Raw genomic sequence first — 24,846 nt, forward strand, 5'->3', positions numbered from 1 at the left:
GGCATTTCCTCAGGATTCTGTGTCCTGAAGCAAAGACTGAATAGCTATTTGAGAACTATCTTTCTTTCCTCCTGGCTTACATATTTTCTCATGTGTGGGTAGGAGTGGGAGGAAGGAGTCTCATATTGTAACATTAAGTTCCTTGAAGTTAAAGCTACTTCAAGAACATTGGATTTGAGTTGGTTTTCTAACATCTTTAAGTTCACATGTACAGAGAGTGAATTAATCTGAATACAACAGTTGGGGATATTAATTAAAGTGGAGGTAATGTAGTCTTGTAACTTTCTGCTTGGACCCAGAATGAAACTATGGGGGCATCAGTTACTTTCGGCTTTGTGGAATTGCTTATGCGGCTCCAATACCAATTCTCTTTCTTCCTTTTCTGGCAAGATATAAGAATTAACATTAAATTGCCTGAATATGAAAAAAAAAAAAAAACATGCTCTGTATTCTTGCTCATAAAAATGAAGGAGAGATGCACTAGATATGTACATATACAGTTCTGTCTTGTTACCTAACTCTGCATAACTAGCAGTACAGAGGGTATGATCAGAATTTGGAATGTAGTCATCTTTGGAAAGAAGCCATGACTCATATGATATGATTTAACATAACATAGTAAAAATATATAAATATATAAATATACATACAAATAAATGTATAATAACATCAAAGATATCGAAATCATACACTTTATCTGTGCATCAAAACTTACTGACTCTAACCTGCCTTGCAGTTGTCCTAGTAACAGTCTTAAAGCAAACATTTATGCTCAATGTTGCAACTCTGAGCAGCTTCCCTATAGTTATAAAACCCTAGCACTCAACCTGCATTATCTCTTGCTTTACAAGTTTCAGTGGAAGGTGTATGAACATCTGTACAAAGAATATTAGGAAGCAAAGGCTAAAAAATTTAACTTTTAATTCTCCTGTATTCATTTGTTAAATTATTTAACAAATACTTAGTCACTGCTTGCTGTGTGTTCAGAAAGTCTGGTACTCTGCTTAGGGAGCTAACAATCAAGTGGCAAGACAACTAAGATGAAAAAAAAAAATGCAGAGACAGCCAAGTGTTGAATAATTCAGCTCTAGAAAACAATACCTATACTCACTCAACATGTTATCATGCTGGAGAGTGGGAATTTGAAGCTAGATAGAAGCCTAGCTCTTTCACTCACCACTCTATAATCACAGGCAAGTTTTGTTTTACCTTTTATAGTTTCAATTCTTTTAACTATAAAATGAGTTTAATAAAATCTACCTCACTGGGCACCTATGGTGACTGAATGAGATAACTTATGTGGAAGTACCCAGCACAGCAGCTGTCACATAACATATGCTTAACATTTAATTGTAGGCCCAATTTCTTCCTCAGGGGGCGAAGTGCTATTACAATGTGTAAGATTCCCATAACATACAGCAGCATCGTGAGGGTACTAGATATAAAACAAAATGTTCTCTTCATCTTCCATAAAGTTATTATCAGTTTGAACCTGAAATCATAAATCTTCTAGTTATTTCTTTTTAATCATGTAATGGATCCCGAGAGAAGCAACAGAAAGAAAAGGTAAAAGTCACGAAAGGGCAATTGACAAGAGAACAATATAAAAGATTGGTCCTCTTCAGGCTGAAATACAGAGGCCCAAACAGGTACATGACAAGTAATTCAATATAATTTAGTAAATACAGAGGTGACACTGGGTGTTTTCCCAGATGGTTTGGGTAAAAGGTATAAATGGATTTTAAGAAGATAAACCTAGGAAGACAAAACAGCCTGATGGCTACATGAAGAATTGGCACTTAAATTCTAAGTTCGACCTCAGAGTGGTCAGCTAGTCCTCCTACAACACCTTCTTTAGGATGACTAATGGTAAGAGGTCACTTGCTGTGATCTGAACCAATATTGGAATTATACATCATTAGTGTTACTTAGACAATTTGTTTTTTCCTTCTGTTGTGACCCTGTGTCATGTGAGAATAAATATCCAGGAAGGTTACAATGCTCCATTTAAAGTATGTAGAAAAAATTGTCTTTCATTCTAGATTGGGCAATCTCAATCACAGCCATTCAAGGAGTTTAAATGGGCTTTATTATCAAGCTTGGCTTGAATGCTGGTGCCATTATTTTGCTGCCACTCTGAGTTCTAAAGATTTGCCGTTTTTGTGGTTGTTACTTGCTGTAGCTTATCACTTTTTCTTATCTGAGCTTCCCTATCTCCAGACTTCCTACTATGGTTTAACTTTACTACTATCAAATGAACACATTTTTCCATACACCTGCTTGCTTTTTCTAATTCCTGACCCTCCCTGAGTCTTGGCTGTGATCTGAGCCAAAGAATAGGTTCTGATTTCAGGTTACAGTCTCTCAAAAAACAATCTTTTTAGAAGATCAACAGGGAAAGGAGTGGCCAGGCCCTGGATTGTAAAGCTGACCAGGGCTTTCTTTATTCTGCCCGTCCCTGGCTAAGAACTCACAGTAGTTGTCCTACAGCTTTTCCTAGAGGATGAGCCATAAGAAATCTCTACCTGGAAGTATTACCTTTCTGGAGCAGAAAAACAAAGTGACAACACTTTCCTGAGACGGTGAGTTTTGGGGGGGTTTCAGGTTTTGAAAAGATCCTTGCTCGGACAGACTGATCCAGCTTCCATTGTGACATTTACCAGATGTTCGTGCTCTGACTCAGGATACAGTTCCATATACTGCATTTGTGTTTTTCAGTGTGTGGTTGCTGGGCAATATGAAACAAAAATGTTTGAATTCCTGTGTGGGAGGAAAACTTTATTCTGCTTCGATCTCCTATAATTCAAGCAATAAATCCACTTTTACAGGATTCATGCTAGGGTTCACTGATGACTGAACCTGGAAGACCAGGATAGGGTAGGGGGTTGGGAGAATATTCGTCAAAACGTCCTTGAAACCAAGAATAAAGGGCTGATGGGGATTAGGATGCTTAGCTGCCTAGAAGGCAGAACAAGGTGTAATAAGGTGGGTCAGGTTCAGGAAGGTCAGCTGTGAAAGAAGTACAATATGTGTACAAAAAACAAGGAAAAAAGAAAAGTGGAGGGGAAAAAATGTGAGCGATGAGACAAAAAAGGAGGTGAAAACGGCAAAAAGAGGAATTGATGCCCTCGGCAAGAGGGGCTGGTAAGAGGAACCATTTTGAGAAACATTTGAGATTTTTCTGACAAGAAAATGGAAGCTACCATTCCAATTGTTTTATGCCTTCAAGGACTTGTTTGCTTTCAAAATGTGACTGCTGTCTCCTCAATCATCTTTGAATGATCATTACCACCTTTTTAATTGGCAAGTCACTTTATGCTTATATCAATCTCATTGCTTATTAATGGGATTGATAATATCTAGAGGCAGTACAATAGAAGATTAGGAGGACCTGAGCTTTAGGTCCTGTCCCAGTTCAACAATTCCAGTCTGCTGAGTTCAGAGTCATGTCTGTTAATGAGGACATCAGTATCTCTGCAATAATTTTGCAGTCATTATTGCTAATGCTGTGGCCGTAGGGGCGCCACACATCGCATCTGCTGTTATTGTTATCATCATTATTTCAGCTGAAGACAGGGAGATTGATGTTTTAAGGCCCTTTTCAGTTTTATATTTCTCAATGATTTAAATCTGATGTAGGAATGATGAGTATTCTGATCAAACATTTTACTTTTATTATTTATTTATTTATTTTTAAATTAAGTTTATTGGGGTAATATTGGTTAATACAATTATATGATTTTCAGGTGTACATTATCATTTGGCATCTGTATATTCTACTGTGTGCTTACCACCCAAAGTCCAGCTTCCTTCAGCTACCATATATTTGATCCCTTTTACCCACTGCACCCTCCCCCTAAATCCTATATTTGACCCCCTTTACCTCGTCTACCTCCTCCCTCCTCCCTGATCCTACTAGTAACCACTAGTCTATAGTCTCTGGTAACCACTAGCCTATAGTCCATGTCCATGAGTCTCTGTTTGTTTGTCCTGCTCATTGGTCCCACATTTCAACCTTTTCTGTCTGGCTTATTTTGCTTAGCATGATTATCTCGAGGTCCATCTATGCTGTCACAAATGGCAGTATTTTATCTCTTCTTATGGCTGAGTAATATTCCATTGTATATATGTACCACAGCTTCTTTAGTCTATTATCTATCATAAGACACTTCGGTTGCTTTCATGTCCTGGCCACTGTGAATAATGCTGCTATGAACATCAGTGTGCAAATATCTTTTTGGATATGGGTTTTCAAGTCTTTGAGGTAAATACCCCGTAGAGGGATTGCTGGGTCATATGGTAGATCAATTCTTAGTTTTCTAAGGAACCTCTACACAGTTTTCCATAGTGGCTGTACCAGTTTGCAGTCCCACCAGCAGTGTATGAGGGTTCCTTTTTCTCCGCATCCTCTCCAACATTTGTTATTACTTGTCCTATTGATTATAGCTATTCTAACAGGTGTGAGATGGTATCTCATTGTGGTGTTGATTTGGATTTCCCTAATAGCTAGCTATGTTGAGTATCTTTTCATATATTCGTTGGCCATTTGTATGTTCTCTAAGGAGAAGTGTCTGTTCAGATCCTCTGCCCATTTTTTGATTGGATCATTTGTTTTTTTGTTTGATCGAATATTTTAGACCAGAAGATATCTTCAAGATAATCTCATCTTTTTCTACGTTGTTAAATTGTGCATAACAAACCATCCCAAAGCTTAAAGGCTTAAGAGGACTTCTTAGCTCACAATTCAGTGGGATGGCCATTTGGGCTGGACTCAGCTGGGTGTTTCTCCTCCTATCTCACCTGGGATCACTCGTTTGGCTCTAGTGGACTGAGGCTCCACTACCTCTAGTCTAAAGTGGCTTCACTCACCTGTCTGGCAGTTGGCAATGGTGCTCTGCTGGGCGCCTTTCTGCACATGACCTTGTCCTCAAGGAGGCTAACTCAGGCTTCTTTATATAGCAGTAACAAGATGGCTGAAGAAAGAGAGCAGAAGCCACAAGGCTTCTTGAGGCCAGTGCTCAGAAGTCTCACAATTTCACTTTATCACTTTCAGCTGGTCGAAGCCAGCACAAGTCCAGCCTAGATTCAAGAGAGAGAAGTGACAGTCACATCATAGAGGAGTGTACCCTCAGGGATGAGAGGAATTGTGGAGGCCTGCTTTGTAAACTGTATATCACATCACCTAATCCTCTTTTACAAACAAGGAAAAGAAAGCAAGAAAATTAAATATTTGGCCAAGATCATCCAGTTAGAACCTGACCCTCATCCAGTGCTCTTTCAACTATCCGACTGGCAACTCAAGAGTGGGCTAGGACTTGATTCACAGAATGCAGACAAGCGGAGCCAAAGAATAGAGATAAAGGGATGACTATCATTTACTGAGTACATTCAAAACGGGTGGTACATGATTAATTAGTCATGGAAATAAGGATAAGGACAAAGATCTCAGAATAAAGATGAACAAAGAAAAGTGAGCAGCAAAGGTCAATAAGTGCACAGTTGAGGAAGATAAAAAAGAGGATAAGGGGGATGTGGTTAATTAATCAAGGATGGAAAATAAAAGAGACATAAATTTAACTCCGGAGGAAGAACCTCAGAGGACAGACTCATTCAGAAGGTGCTAGAATGGAAACTAATGCAGCACACAGCAGGTTAAGATTTCTGCGAATGAAGGAAGAACATTTCGACTTGGAGCAGAGGGCTGAGACTACATGGCCCAGCAAGAAAAGAACTGATTTAACTTAGTCAAGTTAATCAGCCTGGAGGTAGAACAAATTACAAGTATAGGCAACAGTCTTTCGTGATAACATTGAGTCATGCTGGACTAATTAAGCAAACGAGCTATGCATGTATAATTTATCTATATGTATGTCATTTATAACCCTGAGGTTCTTCTCAGGCATAAAGTGGATTGTCTGCTCTAAATGGCTGGCTGAGTATATAACAAGCCAATATAGATGAGGAAGAATCCCATGCAGGGTGACAGTGAATTTGGTTGATTCCCACTTGTAAGCAAATGTTCTGTCTCTTAGACTAAAGCCAGCTGAGATTGTCTTAAATTTCACATATCAGAGCACTCTACTTTATATTCAGATTTTCTTTTTTGCTAGTGTTGAGCTAGTTTGATATTTTATTTCTAAGTAAATGAATGAGTCTAAACTACTGGTTTTACAGTTGTGCTCCTTTTAGTACAAGAAGCTCAGTCAACCATTAAAACGTAGACTATTTTATAGTACTTAGGATCCTTGGGTATATAAGATTAAGGAGTCGAGTTGTAAGTACACAGAGAGTTTAGACATTTATGTCATTCCTAGTTTCTCTTTCTGACTTAGCCTTACTTTGAAGGCCCAAACTATTTATGTTTTGCTTCCTTGGTAATAAGTTAACACAATGCCATTTTTTACTTCCTTACCCTTGAATTTTCAGGCTGTACATGTTTCCCATTTTCTTGACAACCATCTCCAGGACCATTCTTGAAATATTTCTGCTTTAAAGCCACTGAATTTCTTCAAAATATTGCCTTCTCGTATATTTTAATTTAACTGCTATCTGCATTTCATTTCTCATTGTTTTCATGAGACAAATATTAGCATATAAACATCTACAAGTCAATTATGTTTTACCTACTCTAGCCCGAGTCAGAATGAGGTTTCTATGGCCCAACATTCAAATTTAATCAGAATGAAAGTCAGAAACCTGGGGAAAATATTTAGAGCAATGGGTTCATATTTTTATTACACATGCCTCATTCCAATGAAAACTCCGATACATTGATTCATAAATTGATAAAATATACAATTACTAAAACACAAAATGTAATTAGCAAACAAACATGAGAAAGTGTTCAAAACTCACTGCTTACCAAAGAAATATAACATATTTTATTAAGCAAAGAAATAAAAATTCTTAAAAGAAAAATATCCACCCATAATTATAAGTATTGTACCTTGACAGTATTAAATTTACAAAATAAAAATATTCAAAATAATAATAGCTAGTCTTCCAAGGATGCCTATTGGCAGTCTTGTACATTGCTGGCATGAATAATATTGCTACAGCCATTTTGAGAAGCATTCTTGTGTGTATAAACAATCACAAAAATGTTTTGACTTTTTGATCTAATAATTCTATTTAGTGTCTGTAAGAGGCACTGTAAAAATAGAAAATGTACACTGATGTTCTTTACAGCAATATTTATAAGGGGAAAAAAATCTCAATGCTCTACATCAGAGGAATAGTAAATAAGTTATGGAAAACAAACCAGCTCAAATATTATGCAAATATTTAATAATTGCTCCCAAGATGAGTAATGTTAAAGGTGTTTATATATATATAATGTTTTTTTAAAAAATATTATATAAGTATTGTGTCTATGCATGACATCTTTTATGCACCTGTGTAAATCAGAAATCTAGAAGTCTTCCTTAACACGTCTCTGTTCCTAATCCTGCAAAGTCATGACGCTTGGGGGTCAGTTTTGCCAACTAAGTAGCTCTGAACACTTTCTACTTTTCTTCAGCTTCCAATACCACCTTGATCCAAGCAAAGACCTCTTTCAGCCAGATTCTACAAGTATCCTCACTACTCTCCTGTTCCACTCTAGAATTTACTCTCCATCTACAGCTAGGATGCAAATCTGATGTGTCATGCCCCTGCTAAGTCATCAGTGCTTTCTTTTTGCCGCAAGACTAAATGCCAAACTGCCTAACTCAACCCCAAATACTGCATGATCTAGCAGCTGCCTTCTCCCCTCCCCTTCAGTTTGTCTTCTTTTCCATCTCCACACTCCAGCCAGGTGGGCTTCATTTCAGTTCCTTGTTTCTTTCTTGGGGCACTTGCTCCATAGCTGCTACTCTTCTGCTTAAACAACTCTCTCCCCTGCCCACTATCCCTTTGCCTCTTCCTTCATCCTTCAACCTTCAGGCCATGTGTCATCTTCTCAGGAAATCTTTACTGCTACCTTAGACCAGGTTCCCTTGTTATACGCTCTCATCGCATTTCTTTACTTTTTTATTGTTTACTGTAGCCTCTCCCCCACCCCCCCACGCCCCATTCTACTCCAAAAAAATATAAATTCCATGAAGGCAAGGAATTGACTGTTCACTGCTCTTTACCCAGAGTTCAATCATGTGTTGAATGAGTAAATCATACTTACTACTCTGTGTTACCTTACATCCTTATCATTATTGGACTCATGTCTGTCTCTCTCATTAGACAGTAAGCTCCCTGCGATAGAAACCATATTTGCCCTGCTCGCCATTGTATCCCCGTAGTTACACCATAACAATATGTACTGAATAAGTTTTATTACAACCACGTGAAAAAATCATGCCCCATATTTTTACTGTAAGCATTTCTGCCGTAAACATCTTTATGGCAAACATTTTCACTGTACAACTAATTGGCCATAAGGCAATTTCACCATAAAAGACAACAAAACATAAAAGAGGGACATTAAAAGAACATGACAAAACATGAAAAAGTAATCACAATACTAAAAAGACTTTACTGTGAAAAACTGAAAATACGTTGTCTTCAAATTCTACGTTGCATATTTATAACTGAGCTTGTATTGCATTGTGAAATCCATGCAACACCATCTTATGTCGCAACAAACTGTTGTATCCAAATTAGCTGCAGAACCGAATTAATGCTCTGGAAGATTGTTGTGAATTAATAACTGTCTCTTTTGTATTTCCCACAGTTTGGTTGACTTTTGGGTTTAATGGATGGGAAGGATGACTAAGCTCAATGAAAGATTTGCAAACTGAGATGTTATTGTCTAGTGTAGAATGCAACCCAGCTTTACTGTAGTTTTACAATCTGGTTGTATACATAGTTGTTATCATCTACTATTTTAAGAGTAGCACATCTACTCCTCACCGTAGAGATCATTATGATGTTTAAGACTGATATAATTTAAAATGAGAGTACTGCAAGAACTTTGTCAATGGAGAAATGATACCAAACTGATAGCTAGTTTAAATACATATGTCTGTCTACCAAATGTAAACCAAACTGTCAACCAGTTATTTTATCTTTTGAGGTAAAACTGCCTTATGGCCAGTTAGTTATGTGGCAAAAATGATCACTGCAAAGGTGTTTACTGCAAAAATGCTTATGGCAAAAATACCTAGAACCACGAAAAATGCAGAAGTAGAATCACACAAAAAGGGCAGTAGGATTGTGTTAGGATTGTGAACATATGACTGATTTTTTTCTCTATCTCCAAGAAAAAATTATAATGGAAAAAATAGAATATAAATAAAAATTCACAATTAAACAAAAAGAAAATATAGGTCTACGCATTGTACTTTTTGAATACACATAATTAAAAAGCTAAAAATAGAAATGATACCTGTAATTATTTTACTCTAAGAGATCAGGTGTTTTCATTTTTTTCTCTAGTATGTCCAAATGGGTGCATCATTTTCATATACCTTATAATCATAGATAAAATGTATTTTGTTTTTCCTGCTTCATGTTAGGTCACATGCATTTTTCCAAGATATTATATTGCCTGCAAAATTATTTTTAGCAACTGCATAATGTTCCATTAAATTAATGTACTTTGGGAGTACATTGGAAGTTAGAAAAGAAACACACAATGATGCATATGTATGCAAGCATGTAATGAGTGCTTGAAGCGGAATTAAGTGATATGATTATTTTAAAAGAGAGTCAGTGTTACATTGAGCCTTTAGAAAAAAATATATGTTTAGAAGAGAGTTCCTAGGTCAGGTAGCTTTACTGTCCTCCAAAATGAGGTGGATATGTTGAGAAGTGGAGGTGGGAGTGCTACTGAATGTGAAGTTCTTATCATTTGGTTGGGCTTCGGAGAAGTGGAGGTTGTGTACAGATGTAGGACATTAAAAAGTGAGGTGTTAATTAGTTGGAGGCAGCCAGTACTGGTTAGCTGCAGGTACTTGTGGTCTCTTAGTCTTTTAGTAAGGGAAGTAGCAATGGAAACAGGAGTGACCAGGTTTCAGAGGGATGGCAATGGCAAAGTGAGATGCACTAGGGCAAATTATGTGGGCTGGACATAATGATTGCTGCCTAATGCTTTTCAAAATGCAAGTCTGGGCAGGATGTCCTCTGGCTTTCTTCTCAGTTATTTTATAAAATGACAGTATCATAGCCCCAAGCAAGAGCCTGAGTTGCAACTATCTCAGTTCATTGCCTTTAACTCAAAATTTGCCACTCTGCAGCTGTCTTGCTCACCACATTCTTAGTAATACAAATTCCCTAACACTTGTGCTTCACAGAGGACCCTGGATAAAAGGCAGCCACTGTGGAGTCACATGAAATTTTTTCCAAAACAGCAGAACTTCCCAAGCTTGGAACCCAATAACAAGCCTGGCTTTTTCCATCAGTGCTATGCCAAACTGGCTGTTTTAAGAGAATTGTCATCATATTCTTCAAACTCCTCTTTCTGCTCTGCTTGCCTCAGTTCAGGACTGACTCTCTCTGGTTTGAGCACCTCCCATTTCCAAACATTTCTTGGGTGCCTCTGTAACAGAGCAAAATGATGGTTTGTAAAGAAGAGTCACAACCAATGACTTAGAGCAGCATTTTTATTTGAAAGAAGACTAAGCAGGGGAGGGGAGGGAAGAAAGAAGAAATAATGATAGAATTTCAGTTCTGGTATTCTGAAAGTGGAGGTCAGACATATCTGTACTCTGGATTTCCTTTTCTATCTATATCAAATCACACCATCTCTTACTGAGCATAAGCCCCATGCTCATTCATGGGCTTTTGTGTTTTTGTGTTTAAAGAATTCTATTATCTAAGACCAGTACTCTCAATAATTTATTTCTGTATATAGCTTTTATCTTTGACCACTGGATGGGCAAGTAAGGACCCTATCTGTTATATTCATTGTTTAATCCCTATTGCTTATACAGGGACTGGTACATGGACTTTGTTCAATAAACATGGATGAATGAATGAATGAATGAATGGGTAATCAGAATTAAAATATTCTAGTCTCTTCATTTCATTAAAATATCATTTACTTGCACTATTAGGTCAGGTTTACACAATGTTCACCTCAGGTTGTTCTCATCAACTTGGTTATTTTAAGTACTAGAAAAAACTTTTAGAATGTCATTTGGCAGAATACAGCTAATACATATACACAATGGTCAAAAGGAAATTCTGAGTTGAGCCAATTTTTTCACCTAGACTTATAGTTTATGTATCTCCTCTATTAGGTAAAGTTTAGCCCAGCATATGAGTTTGCACTTGATGTGAAGAAATTTAAAGCTATTTGATATTTTTCTTTATTTCAGCAAACTCCAGAAGACAAAGAGGGACATCAGATGGCTTCAAGGAGTGACTGGTGAATGGTTCGAAGAAATTCAAAGAAAAAAGTTTTGCAATGAAACGGATGTTAGCCAAATGTTAAAACAACCCCTTACATACAGGCTAAGGAAGGGGATGGCAAATGGTGAGAAAAAAATTTACATCTAATTTTTTTTTCTTATCAAATAGTATTATAGCTAATGGCTCAATGGATCTCCAATTTAAGCAATCCATATTTAGGACTATTTTTAATTCACCAGGTAAAAAAGTTTTATAACATAATACACAATAAAAAGAGTGAACCTGAAAAAGTCCTATGTCTGGGGGGTATGCTTATTTAAGAACCAGGCAAGATAGCATAGTGGTTAGAACACAGACATCAATAATAACCGGGGGGGGGGGAGGGGCCTGGATTCAAATCTCCACTCTGTCTCTCTAGTCTCTATTCTATCAGAATCCATGTGACCCTGTTCAAGTTACTTAGTTTCTATAAATCTTAACTTTCTCATTTTTAAATGGGTATGATAATACCTATGTCATTGGGCGATCGTGAGAATTAAATTATATGTATGAAGTACTGAGCTGGAACACAGTAAGGACTTAAATAACTGGGGTGATGATGCAGAAGGAGGGGGAGACAGAGGAGCGGAGGGGAAGGGGAAATGAGGATGAGGAGAGAAGGGAAGAGGAAGGTGATAGAAGAACTGCTGTTCTTCTGGTAGTTTGGTAACTTGAACCCTGTAAATGAGATCGAATAAATGCCTTCTTTGGCCATTCTAACTATATGACCACCACCATTTGTTTACCTTCATCAATCACTTTTTTTAAATCTGTAAATGAGGTTAATCAAACCTGCTTTCACAGGACTATAGTGAGAATAACAAAGTGCATTAGAAATTATAAAATATAAGTATAAAGTATCTTTCTACCAACAGTCGCACTGACTGTTTTGCTTATATGTTACTAACATTAGTAACATCAGGAAACATACAATATTTCTAAACTTATATATTGACAATATTTTGCAGCTCTCATAATGTACAAATCTATCTAAAAAGATTCACATTTTAGATATTTAGATTAACCCCATATATACGATGGTGACTTTCCCCTTACCTTGAATTCCTCTAATATTCTAAACTCAGCATGTCCAAAAGTAGTACAATATTATGGACTTTATATATGTTGATGTTGCCTTAAATTTTAATACTCATGTATAAAACTATATATTATCTATACATATATTATACATATTTATATTATATGCATACACATGTAAACCATATACATAGCAAATACGCATACAAAGAGATAGATTTTTGACAGGAATAAGAAATGCTCTAAATGGCTTAATTTTCTTTTCCATTACTTTCTTTGATATAAAAGTTATAGTATCTATCACTATGTTTTAAAGTACTAAAATAACAATTTCTGAAGGACAGGGTGGTTAAGAACTACATGAAAACTGAATGAGGTACCTGACACCTTACCTCAGGTTTTGGATAGCCATGGGGAAGACATGTTGAGTGAGATTCACGTAGCAGGTGTGAAGGAAGGGTTTCACAGAATTGCGGTCCACAATGCATATTGAAAGACTCCCTGGTCTTTATGAGGATTTTCTCCACTCAGTAGAATTATTGTAGGCTCAGGACTCCCCTTATTTCCTGAGGTCTTCGTGTGGGGATGCCTGCTGCATCTCTAGACTACATAGAAGAAAGAGGGAAGAGAGTGAACCCTTAGTTCTCTGAGATTTATTTACCTGGAAATATTTTAATGATACAGAATTTTTACAATTCTCTTTTAGATCCTCTGGAACAACAAACATCGAGATTGAAAAATATTCCTAATCAAGGAAACCCAACATCCGTGCCCTCTCGGCGGAGTTTCAGATCATCATTTGCTTCCCTGTTCTCATTCAGAAAATCCAGAAAGGAGACTTTAGAGCTTCAGACACTGGGACAGAAAGGGTGAGTCAAATTCAGATCATGTGACAGCTCATTAGTTACTTGATCCCAGAAGCCAGTAACTTGCTTTGTGTTCAGAATGTTTAATGTTTGTTCCTAGAATTTAAATTCAGATACGAACAAAGGAAACGGTACTTAGTGTGCAGAGGGACAAAGTCCTAATGAAACCATGAGACTTGGCTCACCTGAAATGCAACTTCTAACCAACTACACAGACCCCATGTGGTGCACTTGGTGAATGATGGGTTAAACATTGAGAAATAATTACGACAATTTCTCCACAGCTCCAAGAGCCTGGACTATGCCCCGGTCAGGAAGCTATATTCAAGTAAAAACTACTTCTTTGGGGAGTATGTGTGTCTGGGGTCACAAAGAGAGATGAGGTACTAAATGAACATAAATGAAATGATCAAAGAGAGAGGAGAAAAATCAGAGCTATTCTGATGTCAGTGCCCAGAATTTAAACCTAAGGTGAAGGAGAGGAAGCTTTGGGGGCAGTGGAGGCATAGTTCTAGATGATTCCAGTTTAGAACTGTGTAAATCAGTTCATCTTGACTCATTATGTCGTTAGATTTTTCGTGAAAAACAAGGAGAGCTTTGCTTCCGCTCAGTTGAGCTGACTGCTAAATATTTTCAGCACATCTTCCTGGTTGAAAAGCTTCCCACCCTCTTAAGGTGTTGGCTTGGCACGTGATGTGTTCCGTGTGTGCTGGTCAAACCATTAAGAGTGCATTGCAGTGCTTAAATAAAAGGTGTTCGAGGTCACTCTTGTTGGAAAACAATAAGCAGCAAGCAGCTGGTGGGGCGTGTGATGAGGCTCCCGGACTTAGCAGAGTTTTTTCCTCTCCTCTTGGGTGGATGAAAGGTTTTTTTGCTTCTGTTTTTCACCGGAGGCTGTTTTTTCTTTGATGAAATAATGAAGAGCTGAACAAAATGTAGATTTATGTGACTGTCTCTACCAGAGTCACTTACAAGCAAACATTCTTCAAATAGGTGAGTTCTTTGTGAAAATGTTTGAAACATTAGTATTACTCTCATTTGGAAATTGAAAATTGAGAAATATTTCCTTTGTTGGTAAAATTTCTCTTGAGAAAAGAAATATTCCTAATGTGTGGTGTAGCTGGGACTTGTGATATAATTTGTGTTTTAGGTGATTTTTTCTTAAAGGCAGAGTTTTATATAGCTGAACAATCTAACATTAGTAAACTAGGAAAAGTTGAAAAACCTGTTACCTCTGTGGACAAGTCATTTCCAAGCCCATATTGCAAGTTACTGCAAAAGTGGATCAAAGAAGATAAAAGATCTATAATCTTCATTCTGGGTGTCACGTATTTTAGTTATAGACCAAACTGAAAAAAGAATTGAAACTCTTGCAAAATTCTGTTTAGAAAACCATCCCTCTTGTAGATCAAAATGATTTTTAGCTAACTCTCTTAACCATATGAACCGAAACATATAACATAGCATGCAGAAATTAAACAGATTTCATCATTTAAGTATATGTGTATGTTTAGCAGTTTTCAGAATTTCTCATCTTTAAATACATTTTACTTTTAAAATATAAATGGCAAAAATATTTGTTCATTATGCTGGTGCAGAATATCATGAGGCAGGTTTTTTTTACTTCTGAGAGATTTTAGAAGATAAAATGTAAAAATATGTCCAAAAAAAGACATATTTTTAAATATCATCGTGACCTAAATATTTAGATGTAAATCTTGAATGTGTAGGGGGTGGGGCGGGTTAAGGAAGCATACTATGGTGGGAATATAAGTTCCAAAGGGCTCTTTAAAGTAAAACCGAACTTTCTTTGGAAGTTCTGATCTTTCAAAATACAAAATCAACCTTCAAAATGCAGACTCTGATTCAGGATCTCCTCCTTGCCTAAGAGTGCACTGGGAGGAACTGACAAAGCGCCCCAGGGAAAGTGCAGTCATTCTCTGCCAGGTTTCTATTTGCTGAAGTCATTAAGGTTTGACTCTGTCACACTGTTGCTCTGGAGAACAAGTCAGCAAAGCAGTTTATGGGATCTTTTGCAAATCATAGTAAGAGAACCGACCTCTTTTAGTCAAATCACAGCCTCTGTTCAGCCCTAAAAGAGTTGAGCGGCAGAGAAACTTCCTCTTTTAAACTATGGTTTAACTGAGAAATGACACTGCATAATGGGTAATTCTCCTCAGGGGAAAAAAATGGACTTCATCATTTCACCAGATATACTTATTCATTTTAAAAAGCCCAGCCAATAAAAGCATATGGTATGTTTAAGCTTTGATTTCCTATTACCAGTGAATAAAAAGCCATGGGAATGTAGTGACTTCATGAATTAATAAAAATGCAAAAAGTTTTGCTATTTCTGCTTTAAATCTGACTAGTTTCTCCTCCCAAATTTATGCACTTCTCACATTTTCCCATTATTATTTTAATCCTATTTATAAATGATTGTACTGTGCCCTCTGTGACCCCCACCCTAAACCCAGGAAAAAAAGAAAAATGTTTTCCATTCATGTTTTAATTGATTTATTGCTAGCCAATAAATTCAAGAATAGTATATATGTTTTACATGTATCTTCCCCCCAACATTTCCTTGTAAGTCATATTTCCTCATGTCTTGCTATGGGACATCTAGTGCTTGTGACGTGTAGCACTCAGCCCGCACCAAAAACTTTCAGTAAGTCCACTGCCTCACAAATTCCTTTCACATAGTTCAGCAAGTACCCAATAGTATATGTCATGAACTTAAAAATGCAGTGTTCCTGGCTGCCAAGTAGTGTCTACAGTTGTCCCTTCCTTATTCCAGACCCCCGGTTAGTTCAGTGATGCCCTCCCCACCATGAATAGGCGATGTGCGTGCCACTCTGTTTTGTGCTCCAATATACTCCACAATGAAGTCACCCCTTCAAAGGTGACTTACCATCACGTCCGCACACATTCTCAAAGCTGTGCAGCCATGTGTTACCAGTTCATTACAGTGATTTCAGGGTTGTGGACTTTTGCCCCCTACTCTTATCACTGTTGTAGTCCCAAGAGCTAGGTAAAGTGCAAATACAACTAGTTCGTAAGGCTCCTAAGTTACATGTATGGTTAAATTTAATACAGCTGAAATTTACTGGATTTCGTTAACCAATGGCACCATAAAAATAAATAAATAAGTTTAAAAATAATAATAAAAAAATAAAAATAAATAAATTTAAGATTGCTTTCCTTTGAGGATCATCACAGTGCCCGGCATATAGCACGTGTTCCTTACATGGCTATGATTAGAGAGTGACAGCTGATATCCTGGAGTGAGTGTGCATGCCTGTCCACTAGCCTGTCCCTTTAGGGTAATTTTTTTCCCCTTGAGATGCAAAGCGCTTTGGTGGCTCCACCCAGCTGCTCTTCTGACAGACCCAAATTTGTCTGATCCATAGCGTACGCACAGCTTAAGCAGTCCAGCTGCAGCCTCAGTTTACATAACCAAAAAGTTCAAATACTATTTTGGAAAATTAAGAAGACATTATTTTCCTGGATTCTGGTTGGTTGGTATTTTGCTTTCTCACACACTACAAATGTTTTACTGAGTTCTCTTCCGCTTTGCTAGTCTAGTGCCTATGCTTGAGTTAGAAGACACAGAAAACTAAGACACCTAGATTGAAGAAGTCAGTAAGCAAGAGCCTTCCTTGGAAATGGTCCGCACCAGGCATGGTGTCCATAAGTAGCAGGGCTGTGGTGACAGGAGGGAGAAGCAAGACAAGGAGAGTGTTTTTGAGTTTCATCCTGGTGCCCAGTGGTTCCCAGTTGAGCTGGGTGACCATTGTTATCATCTTATCAGCAATTTAAAAATAAGGACAGATAATCAGGCCCTGGCCTAAAGATTCTGATTCAGAAGTTCTAAAATAAGGAACAAGGAATTTTATTTTTAATAAATAAATTTATTTTTAATGTAATTTATTTTTAATTCTCCAGGGTATTTGGATATTCTGTCAGTTTCGGGAACCACTTCAGCATGGCTCCCATTCCCCCTATGCTAAGGGCTGTCAAGAGTACCTGGCGTGGGTCCCAGTAGCTGAGGTGATAGTTTCTTTTTCATTTACTTACTAAGCTTTTATCAAAATCCTACTCTGGATCAGGTACTGTGTTAGTGTTGGAGATAAAATCGTGAAAATGAAACCGAGCCCCTGCCTGGAGGACTTTATAATCTAGTAGGGAACACCAGATTACTGGTGGCTGCGCAGCAGGTACACCACAGATGTGCTCATCACATCATGACCATCGTGGATTTGTATATTTATTATGGCGGTTTGCTGGCAAATGACAGTGAGGGTTTTGAGGAAGAGATGCCCTTTAGAACTCACACAGGGATACCATCTGGCCTCACTGTAACCTGGGTGACAGACAAGTGCCCTAATTATGGTGAGTGCTATGGTAGATACATAGTATTCCTGCCATGAGAACATACAGAAGAAGCACTTAACTTGGACTGGAGGATCCAGAAGTCTTCCTGGAGGAGAGCCAGTTTTTGATGGGCACACAGTACTGAGCTGGGCAATTAAAGAGTCAGGATGTTCCACGAGGCAGAGAGAATGACACAGCAAAGGTACAGAGACTGGAAAAAGCAACTCATCTAGGTAACTGAGGTCCAGCAACCCAGTGTAAAGTGAGACTGATAAGAGATGGGGTTGGGAAGTTGGCTGAGGCTAGAACGTAGGGACCTTATATGTGCAATGCTAAGGAGCTTGAACTTGATTGATCCTGTATACAGCCGGGAGCCATAAATCACGTTTTGAATAATACCATTATTTTCATTATATATATATATATATATATATATATATATATACACACACACACACATATATATATATACACATTCATATATATATATTTGATATTGATCCGTGTATATATGTGTATATATCAGACAAAACCACACATGACCCACTGGACAAACACTAATATTTTGGTGTATTTCATGTGTGTGTGCATGTGCATATGTATGTATTTTTTCTAGTGGTGGTTTTTAAACAGAGAAGTGACATAATCAGATTTTCATTTTAGAAAGGTCACCTTAGCTCACTGGTTCTCGACCAGGGGCAATTTTGCCCCGAAATGACATTTGGCAACATTTGAAGATGCTACCAGTTTTCACAACAGAAAGGTAAGTGCTTAGACTAGCATCTAGTGGGCAGGCTTCAGAGATGTAGCCGAACACCCCACAATGCATGCGGCAGACCACCACCCCGAAGGGCCAGCAGCACCAAGGCTGAGAGACTGTCCTAGCTGTAGCACAAAGAACGGATCTGAGGGGGCAAAACTCCGAGTCGAATAGATCACGTAAGAGACTAATGAGCCGGTAGTGGCCCGAGCTCAGGCAGCAGCGACGAGAAGGGTGAAAACAGACAGGTTTGTGCACAGTTTAGAATGTAGAATCATGAGAACCCGGCAAGTGGATGTGGTGGGTGAGGAAGAAAGAGGAGTGGAGGTGAACTTTCCACTCTGACTTAGGAAACTCGATTGATGATGGTGAAGAATACAGGAGGAAGAGCAGATGGGATGATAACAACGAAACACGTTTGCTCGTTTATTCAACGAATACTGCTTAAGAAATGCCATGTGCACTACTATGGAACAAAACTATAGCCCCTGGCTTCACAGGTCTTAGTTGTATGAGGACAACAAAAACGAAACAGAGAAACATAGACTAAGTGCTAAGAAGGGACAGTTCTGTATGCTCTGGGAGCATGTTTTGAGGAATGTGTATCTCAGTCCTGGTATCCAGAGTCTGGGTAGGTCTCCTAGAGGAAAATGACATTTATAATGATTCTTCAAAGGATGAGCTAGTTATCCAAGCAAACAAGTGGTAGAAAACTATTTCAGGCAAAGGGGCAATAAGTGCATTGGTTCAGAGGTGTGACAAATGCCCTCTGGCAGAAGAGATAAAGGAAGGTGACATATGAGGCCGGAAAGTATATGCAAAGACTAGACGATATAGGGTCTTCTGAATGTAAAGAAGAATTTGAACTTTCACCTGAGTGCAAATGCGAATCATCAAAATGTTATGGAGGGCGTGGCATGTTTCAGTTTATATTGATCACTCTGGCTAAAGTGTAGAGAATAGATTGGCTTGGGACAAAGCCTGAAGACCAAAGGACAGTGAAAGAACTATTGCAATAATGAGATGATAAATGTCTTAATGAGAGAAAAGGCAAGGAGAGAGAATTCCGAGTTTGAATCTACAGGATCTGTTAATTCATCAAATAGGAAGGAGTGGGTGTGGAAAGAGGACATGGAGGGTCTGAATTGCCTGTGGTCACCCAAGTGGAGCTCTTTAGTGGCCAGTAATTAGAGTACTCCACCAGCACTTAGGGAAAATGACCCAAGGTTTTAGTTAGAAAAAAATATTTTTTAAAACGAATATTCTTGAGCCACACTCTAATCTACTGAAAGAATTTCTGAATGGTATCTGCAAAGGTATAGAGACAAGAAAATATTTTTTGGAGGTAGAGTAAGTCTGGTAAGTCTAGCATACAGGTACCTATAGATGAGTGGAGTGTGGGGAGATAAAGGTTGATGAGTGAGGGGGGGTGTCTGGGGGCCTGTGCCATGTTAAGATTTTGGATAATAGCTTGTAAGATTTTAAGTAGGAAATGGATAAGATCAAATTTGCATTTTATTTTATTTTATTTTTTTCAAGGTCCTCAGTTTTTATTTTTTTAATTAATTAATTTTTTTATGGTGACATTAGTTAACAAAATCCAGTAAGTTTCACCTGGATGTTTGCATTTTAGATAGATTTTTCTATTAATGGTATAAAGGGTGGATGGAGTCCAAGAAAGAAATTATGGAAGTTTAGCATAAGGCAGAATGAGTGAAGCTGGAGAAGTGTGGACATATGGGAGAGAACTTTAAGATAGGATTTAAGAGTAATGCAGATGAGGTAGCTTTGTAGCCCTTGAAATCGCCAAGTCCAGAAGATTTTGCCAGCAAAGCTTTCATGATACCACTGTTGCTTTTATTCATGCTATAAGTGGAAGCCATTCACATCAGAAACGTAAAGTAAGTTTTAGGAGGGCCTGGGAGTAAGTGTAGAGACTCTGGGCCTCCAAGCCGGCTGAGTCCTGTCCTCTGCTTTCTAAATTCACAACCCTTGCATACCCTCAAGGAGCTTGCATCCACTGGCAGCACACTCTGTCCCAATTGTGCTCAAAGCATCCTCTAAAGTCACATCTTCCATCCACTTGCTCTCACTGATTCCAACCCCTGCTGCCCTCGCTCCAACTCAAGCTGCGGGAACTGTGTGGGCCCACTGTGAGGGCTGCAGCCCCACTGGGCTTGGAAGGAATCTTAACAATCTGACATGTTCTCTTGGCTTCCCGCAAATTGAATTACTTGCCAGTCTCAACACTCCTTTGCTCTTCCCATCTTCAGGCTTTTGCTCATGCTGTCTTTCCCTCTCGTTCCAGTTCAACCACCATCTTCTCCCTGTTGCCATCCTTGTTTATCTCTAGGAAGTGCTCACAGGCCCCTCAGTGCTTTTTACTTACATCTCTTTATTGTCCTTATCACCTCTTGTCTTATATTCCAGCTCTTTATGTAGCTAACCTTCCCTATTGCAAAAGCTATCAGAGAACAGGGTCCCTACTGCAATCATTTGTTTCTTCCAAAGCACTCAAAATAGTACCTAGCATGGAGGACGGGTGCAGGCTCAAGGAAGCTGTAGGGAAAGGAAGAATAAAAATAAAAGCCGTATTTACCTTTTGGATATTATCAACTGTAGAGCTGATATTTCAGAGTAATATGAAAAAAAAATCCATGATATTAATTTCAATTTCTGTTTACAATTTGAGGGAAGCTATAAAATACACATGGATACTTGAAGATAGAAAATTGTTTGGCCTCCCGGGTTTTATGCTCAACTTTCGTGAGCTGTGAAACAGATGGAAGTTTGAAAGAAGGAAAACTGCGTCTTGCCGCTTTTAACTGATCAGACGTAGAATCTCAGTTAATTTAATTCTTAATTCTCTTTGCTGTTCTCTCAGTGAAGGAGAGGACCTGATTTCATACAGAGCAGTGAATCATTCCAGGCTCTTAAATCTTGAGCTCTAATTCAGGTAAAACACCCCTTGGCTTAGGATAATAGATGAATTTGAGAGAAGGAACATAAATAGTAAAAGCATAATTATTCTCCAAAATGGTTTCATAATAAGTAAGGCATCTTTATAAAAATATATGTCCAGAAACCATCTTTATAGGGTTTGTTTGTTTTGTTTGTTTGTTTGTTTGTTTTTTACAATTCCCTTATGAATTCTTGAGTCCTGACCTAACCTCTCATTAAAATAAAATGTGCAGAAAATGTTTCTCATTTGCAAGAAGAGTCAGTGTGTCGTGCAGGTTAAGAAGGAAAGCTCTGAATTCAGTCAGCCTGTGTACCTTGGGCAGTGTCTTCTAATTTCTCTGTACCTCCATCTCCTGGTATGTAAAATGGGAGTAGTCATAGTATTCACTTCACAAGAGTTGATGTATTTAAACGAATTAGTATGCACATAGAGTGTGGGAACACTGCCTGCACACATAGTAAGCCCTCGAAAAATGTAACCATTTTGTTACTGCGTCTTTATGTATGTTCAAATACAAATCCACTATTATGTAATTTCTTCTTGGCTACTGAGTGACAAATACGTAAATCCTAAGCAATTGATCCTAAGCAATAATAGGGAAGGTTTCTGAAATTTTTTTTCAACAATGCACTAGCCAAGAAATGTCTTCCTCCAGAGCATTAGAAGTATATTGTCTCTATATATTAAGATATAATGGCAAATGTGCTGTTATTTTCCTTCTGGTAAAAGTGAGGCACTTCTTCAATGAAATTGTTTCAAATTCTTTCCACAGATATGATAGCCATCCAGGACTTCCTGCATCTGTGAGGGGAAATGCTATGGTAAGTAACCAGAAACTAAAGGTTATGCTAAGGAATTCAGAATTAATGTAATCTCTGTTTGGCTACCTAACTAAATAGGATTCTCTCTGGCTGAGTTTTCAATTTATTTTAGGAGTTTAGATTTTTTCTAAAGAGTTCAGGCCTTTGAGCCATGCTTCTCTTGCTCAGGCCCGCTTCCACGTATGGAAGTGTACTATCCCCTCTAATAAAGCTTTTCATTTCTGATGTTAAAAAAAAAAAGAGTTCAAAGTTTTCCAATTGTGGTTGGTTTCCACTTGGCTCTGGTACTGAAATATTCAAATAGCAGGCTCTGCCCGGAAGGAGTGAGTCCATCATGTGTCCACTGACATCATCAGTGGCATCTCTGATATTATACCACGTGTCACACCTGTAGAGCCCTAAAGCATTTGGCAGAGGAAGAGACAAGAGGCATCCACTGCCACTTTTGCAAGCCAGTGTGGGTCTGGGCTAGAACTTTCTGGGTAAGACCATCATTTGTATTCAGAGAGGAAGCCACTGATAGGTGAGAAGCATTTGGCCAGAACAAGTTCATATGAGGGGATTGACCCCACATGACTTTCCACCAAAATTTAAATTTAGCTATATTTTAGATTTAAATTTATCACAGGCTTACAAGATTATGAAGCTGTAAGTTTTCTGTTTCTTGATTTTTTGTGGTCATAACTTTTGTTCTGCACATACCTGTGCCTTTCTGTGTAACTCATGTGGTTTAGAGATAAAAGAAAGAGAACTGTGGAAGAGACCTACGAGTACAAGAGGAGGATAGAGGCATTTTTCAATTCATTGTGGTCTTAGTACTTTCCCCCCTTCTCTCTCTCTTTATGTTTTTTATTTTTCCCCCAAAAAGCACGGAGTAGAATTCTGGTGAAGAATACATATATACAGAGATTCTTTACTTCAAAAACAAAAATGAGCCCCCTTTCTTCTTCAGAGTAATGCTACTTCTTTCCTTCTTTCTGGGTGACACTGAACCCTATCTCTCTCCTTTAATGCGTGAGCCCCAGCCATGACACCAGCATCAACAACTGCCACCCTCTAATGAACTTACGATCCCCCAGGCATTTGACATAGATCATTTCATGTAATCCCCAGAGTAAATCTGTGAAGTAGATATCATCATACCCATTTTAAAGGTGAAGAAACTGAGGTTTAGAGGATTTAAAGATCATGTTCAAGGTCACTAGTAAATGGTAGAGTCAGGATTAGAAAATCTGGGCCTCTGTAACTCCATAGCTGGAAGTCAATAATGCCTACAACTCCGTCAGCCCTAAAGCCCTGTTCACATATGAGCCCCAGTTGCTCACTGTCTGAAGACTCAAACTGAGAGGTAGACTGAAGTGACATGCATCCAGCTTTGCTCTCTAAGAGGACAGAGCCCTACTCCAGTATGCTTCTATACTCCTGCTTTTCCTTGGAGAAGTGCTCAGAGCTAACCTCCCTCTACCATTTGAAAGCCTTGGAGTCTAAGGCAGGCAAGAAACGGTAAAAAAAAATGCAAATGCCTAGAAGTTATAAAAAAATAGAGCAAATTTGGACTGGGTTTGAAAACCCAGTCTGAGGATTAGTAGATATCTTTCTGGCACTCTTGAATGCTGCTTGCATTTAACCATTTCACTCAGAGAATGTCAATCTAAAAGATAAGAGAATGTCAATCTAAAAGATAAGACCTGGGAGAATGTCAATCTAAAAGATAAGACCTTGGAAAATAAATGCAACTCAAGCCAGTGCTTGTTGGTCCCAGTTAATAACTTTTATACAAAGTAGGAGGAAGAAAATAATGAGATTACTGTCTAAAACAAAGCTTTTGTATGATATGTAGATTGCCATTATTTATTCATAAAAGTCCTACCCCCTTAAGCCTGCAGAGAGCTGGAAGTTAGCTGTTGATTCTACAGGGATTCTTGCTAAGATTCCAGGTGATAAACTTCCCATCACTTGGTTGGCATCCTGGCAGGGGATTCTGCATTTTATAGAAGGGGATTCTGCATTTTATAGAAGATTGGGCTATATTATTAGATCACCTTCTACTCAAAAGAGAAGAAAGCTGCTATTTAAACATTTTCTTCATTTTAAAAGAAACAAAGTGTTTGAGAAAACAATTTTTAGAGCTAGAGAGAAACTTAAGGGTATGCAGCTCGGAATTTCTCTCAATCTCTTCATTACTGACATTTTGGGCTGAATAATTCTCTGTTGTAGGGGACAGACCCATAAATTATAGGATGTTTAGCAGCATCCCTGGCCTCTACATACTAGATGCCATTAGTTCTCCTCCACTCAATTGTGACAATCAAAAATATCTCCAGAAATTGCCAAATGTTCCTTGAGGAGCAAATTGCCACCAGTTGAGAACCATCCCCCTACAGGTGAGGAATCCAAAGTCAAAGTAGTCACCATCAATGAGAATAGAAACAACACATATGGCCTTGGCCATTTGATCACTCCTCATCTCTAAAAAAATTTTGGCGGAGCCTATTGTTAAGTGATATACCAGCTCTGTACCCCTAGAAATAAACCTCTGGTATACTTACCACACTGGGCCAGTGTGGGCTTCTTGAAGCCAGGACTGTCTGCCCTCCTGTGTCTCCCCACTGCCTGGCACAGCCTAAATTGAAAAAAGAAATGAATGGGTGGTTTTAAGCC

General features: G+C 38.2%; 1 protein-coding gene and 1 long non-coding RNA gene across 4 annotated transcripts in view; one reads left to right on the forward strand and one right to left on the reverse strand.

Annotated features, from left to right (window-relative positions):
• The window catches only part of LOC120586950 (exophilin-5-like), a 64,330-nt gene that overhangs the window by 33,879 nt on the left and 5,605 nt on the right, over nucleotides 1-24,846 (forward strand). For 2 of the 3 annotated variants that reach the window (XM_039843507.1, XM_039843505.1), the window contains exons 2-4: nucleotides 11,292-11,449; nucleotides 13,109-13,271; nucleotides 22,137-22,185. In XM_039843507.1, coding sequence (XP_039699441.1) covers nucleotides 11,401-11,449; nucleotides 13,109-13,271; nucleotides 22,137-22,185 — 261 coding nt within the window. In that variant the 5' untranslated portion in view covers nucleotides 11,292-11,400. Of the gene's footprint in view, nucleotides 1-2,490; nucleotides 2,583-11,291; nucleotides 11,450-13,108; nucleotides 13,272-22,136; nucleotides 22,186-24,846 lie in introns of all 3 variants that reach the window. The other variant, XM_039843506.1, reaches the window with a different exon arrangement.
• Nucleotides 354-24,789, reverse strand: LOC120586951 (uncharacterized). The gene is made up of 3 exons (XR_005648836.1): nucleotides 24,735-24,789; nucleotides 12,795-13,007; nucleotides 354-382 (listed from the first exon to the last, which is right to left on the reverse strand). It is a non-coding gene; the product is annotated as an uncharacterized LOC120586951 (long non-coding RNA).

Source organism: Pteropus medius, unplaced genomic scaffold, assembly GCF_902729225.1.
Source record: "Pteropus medius unplaced genomic scaffold, Ma_sr-lr_union100, whole genome shotgun sequence".
NCBI lineage: Eukaryota > Metazoa > Chordata > Mammalia > Chiroptera > Pteropodidae > Pteropus > Pteropus medius.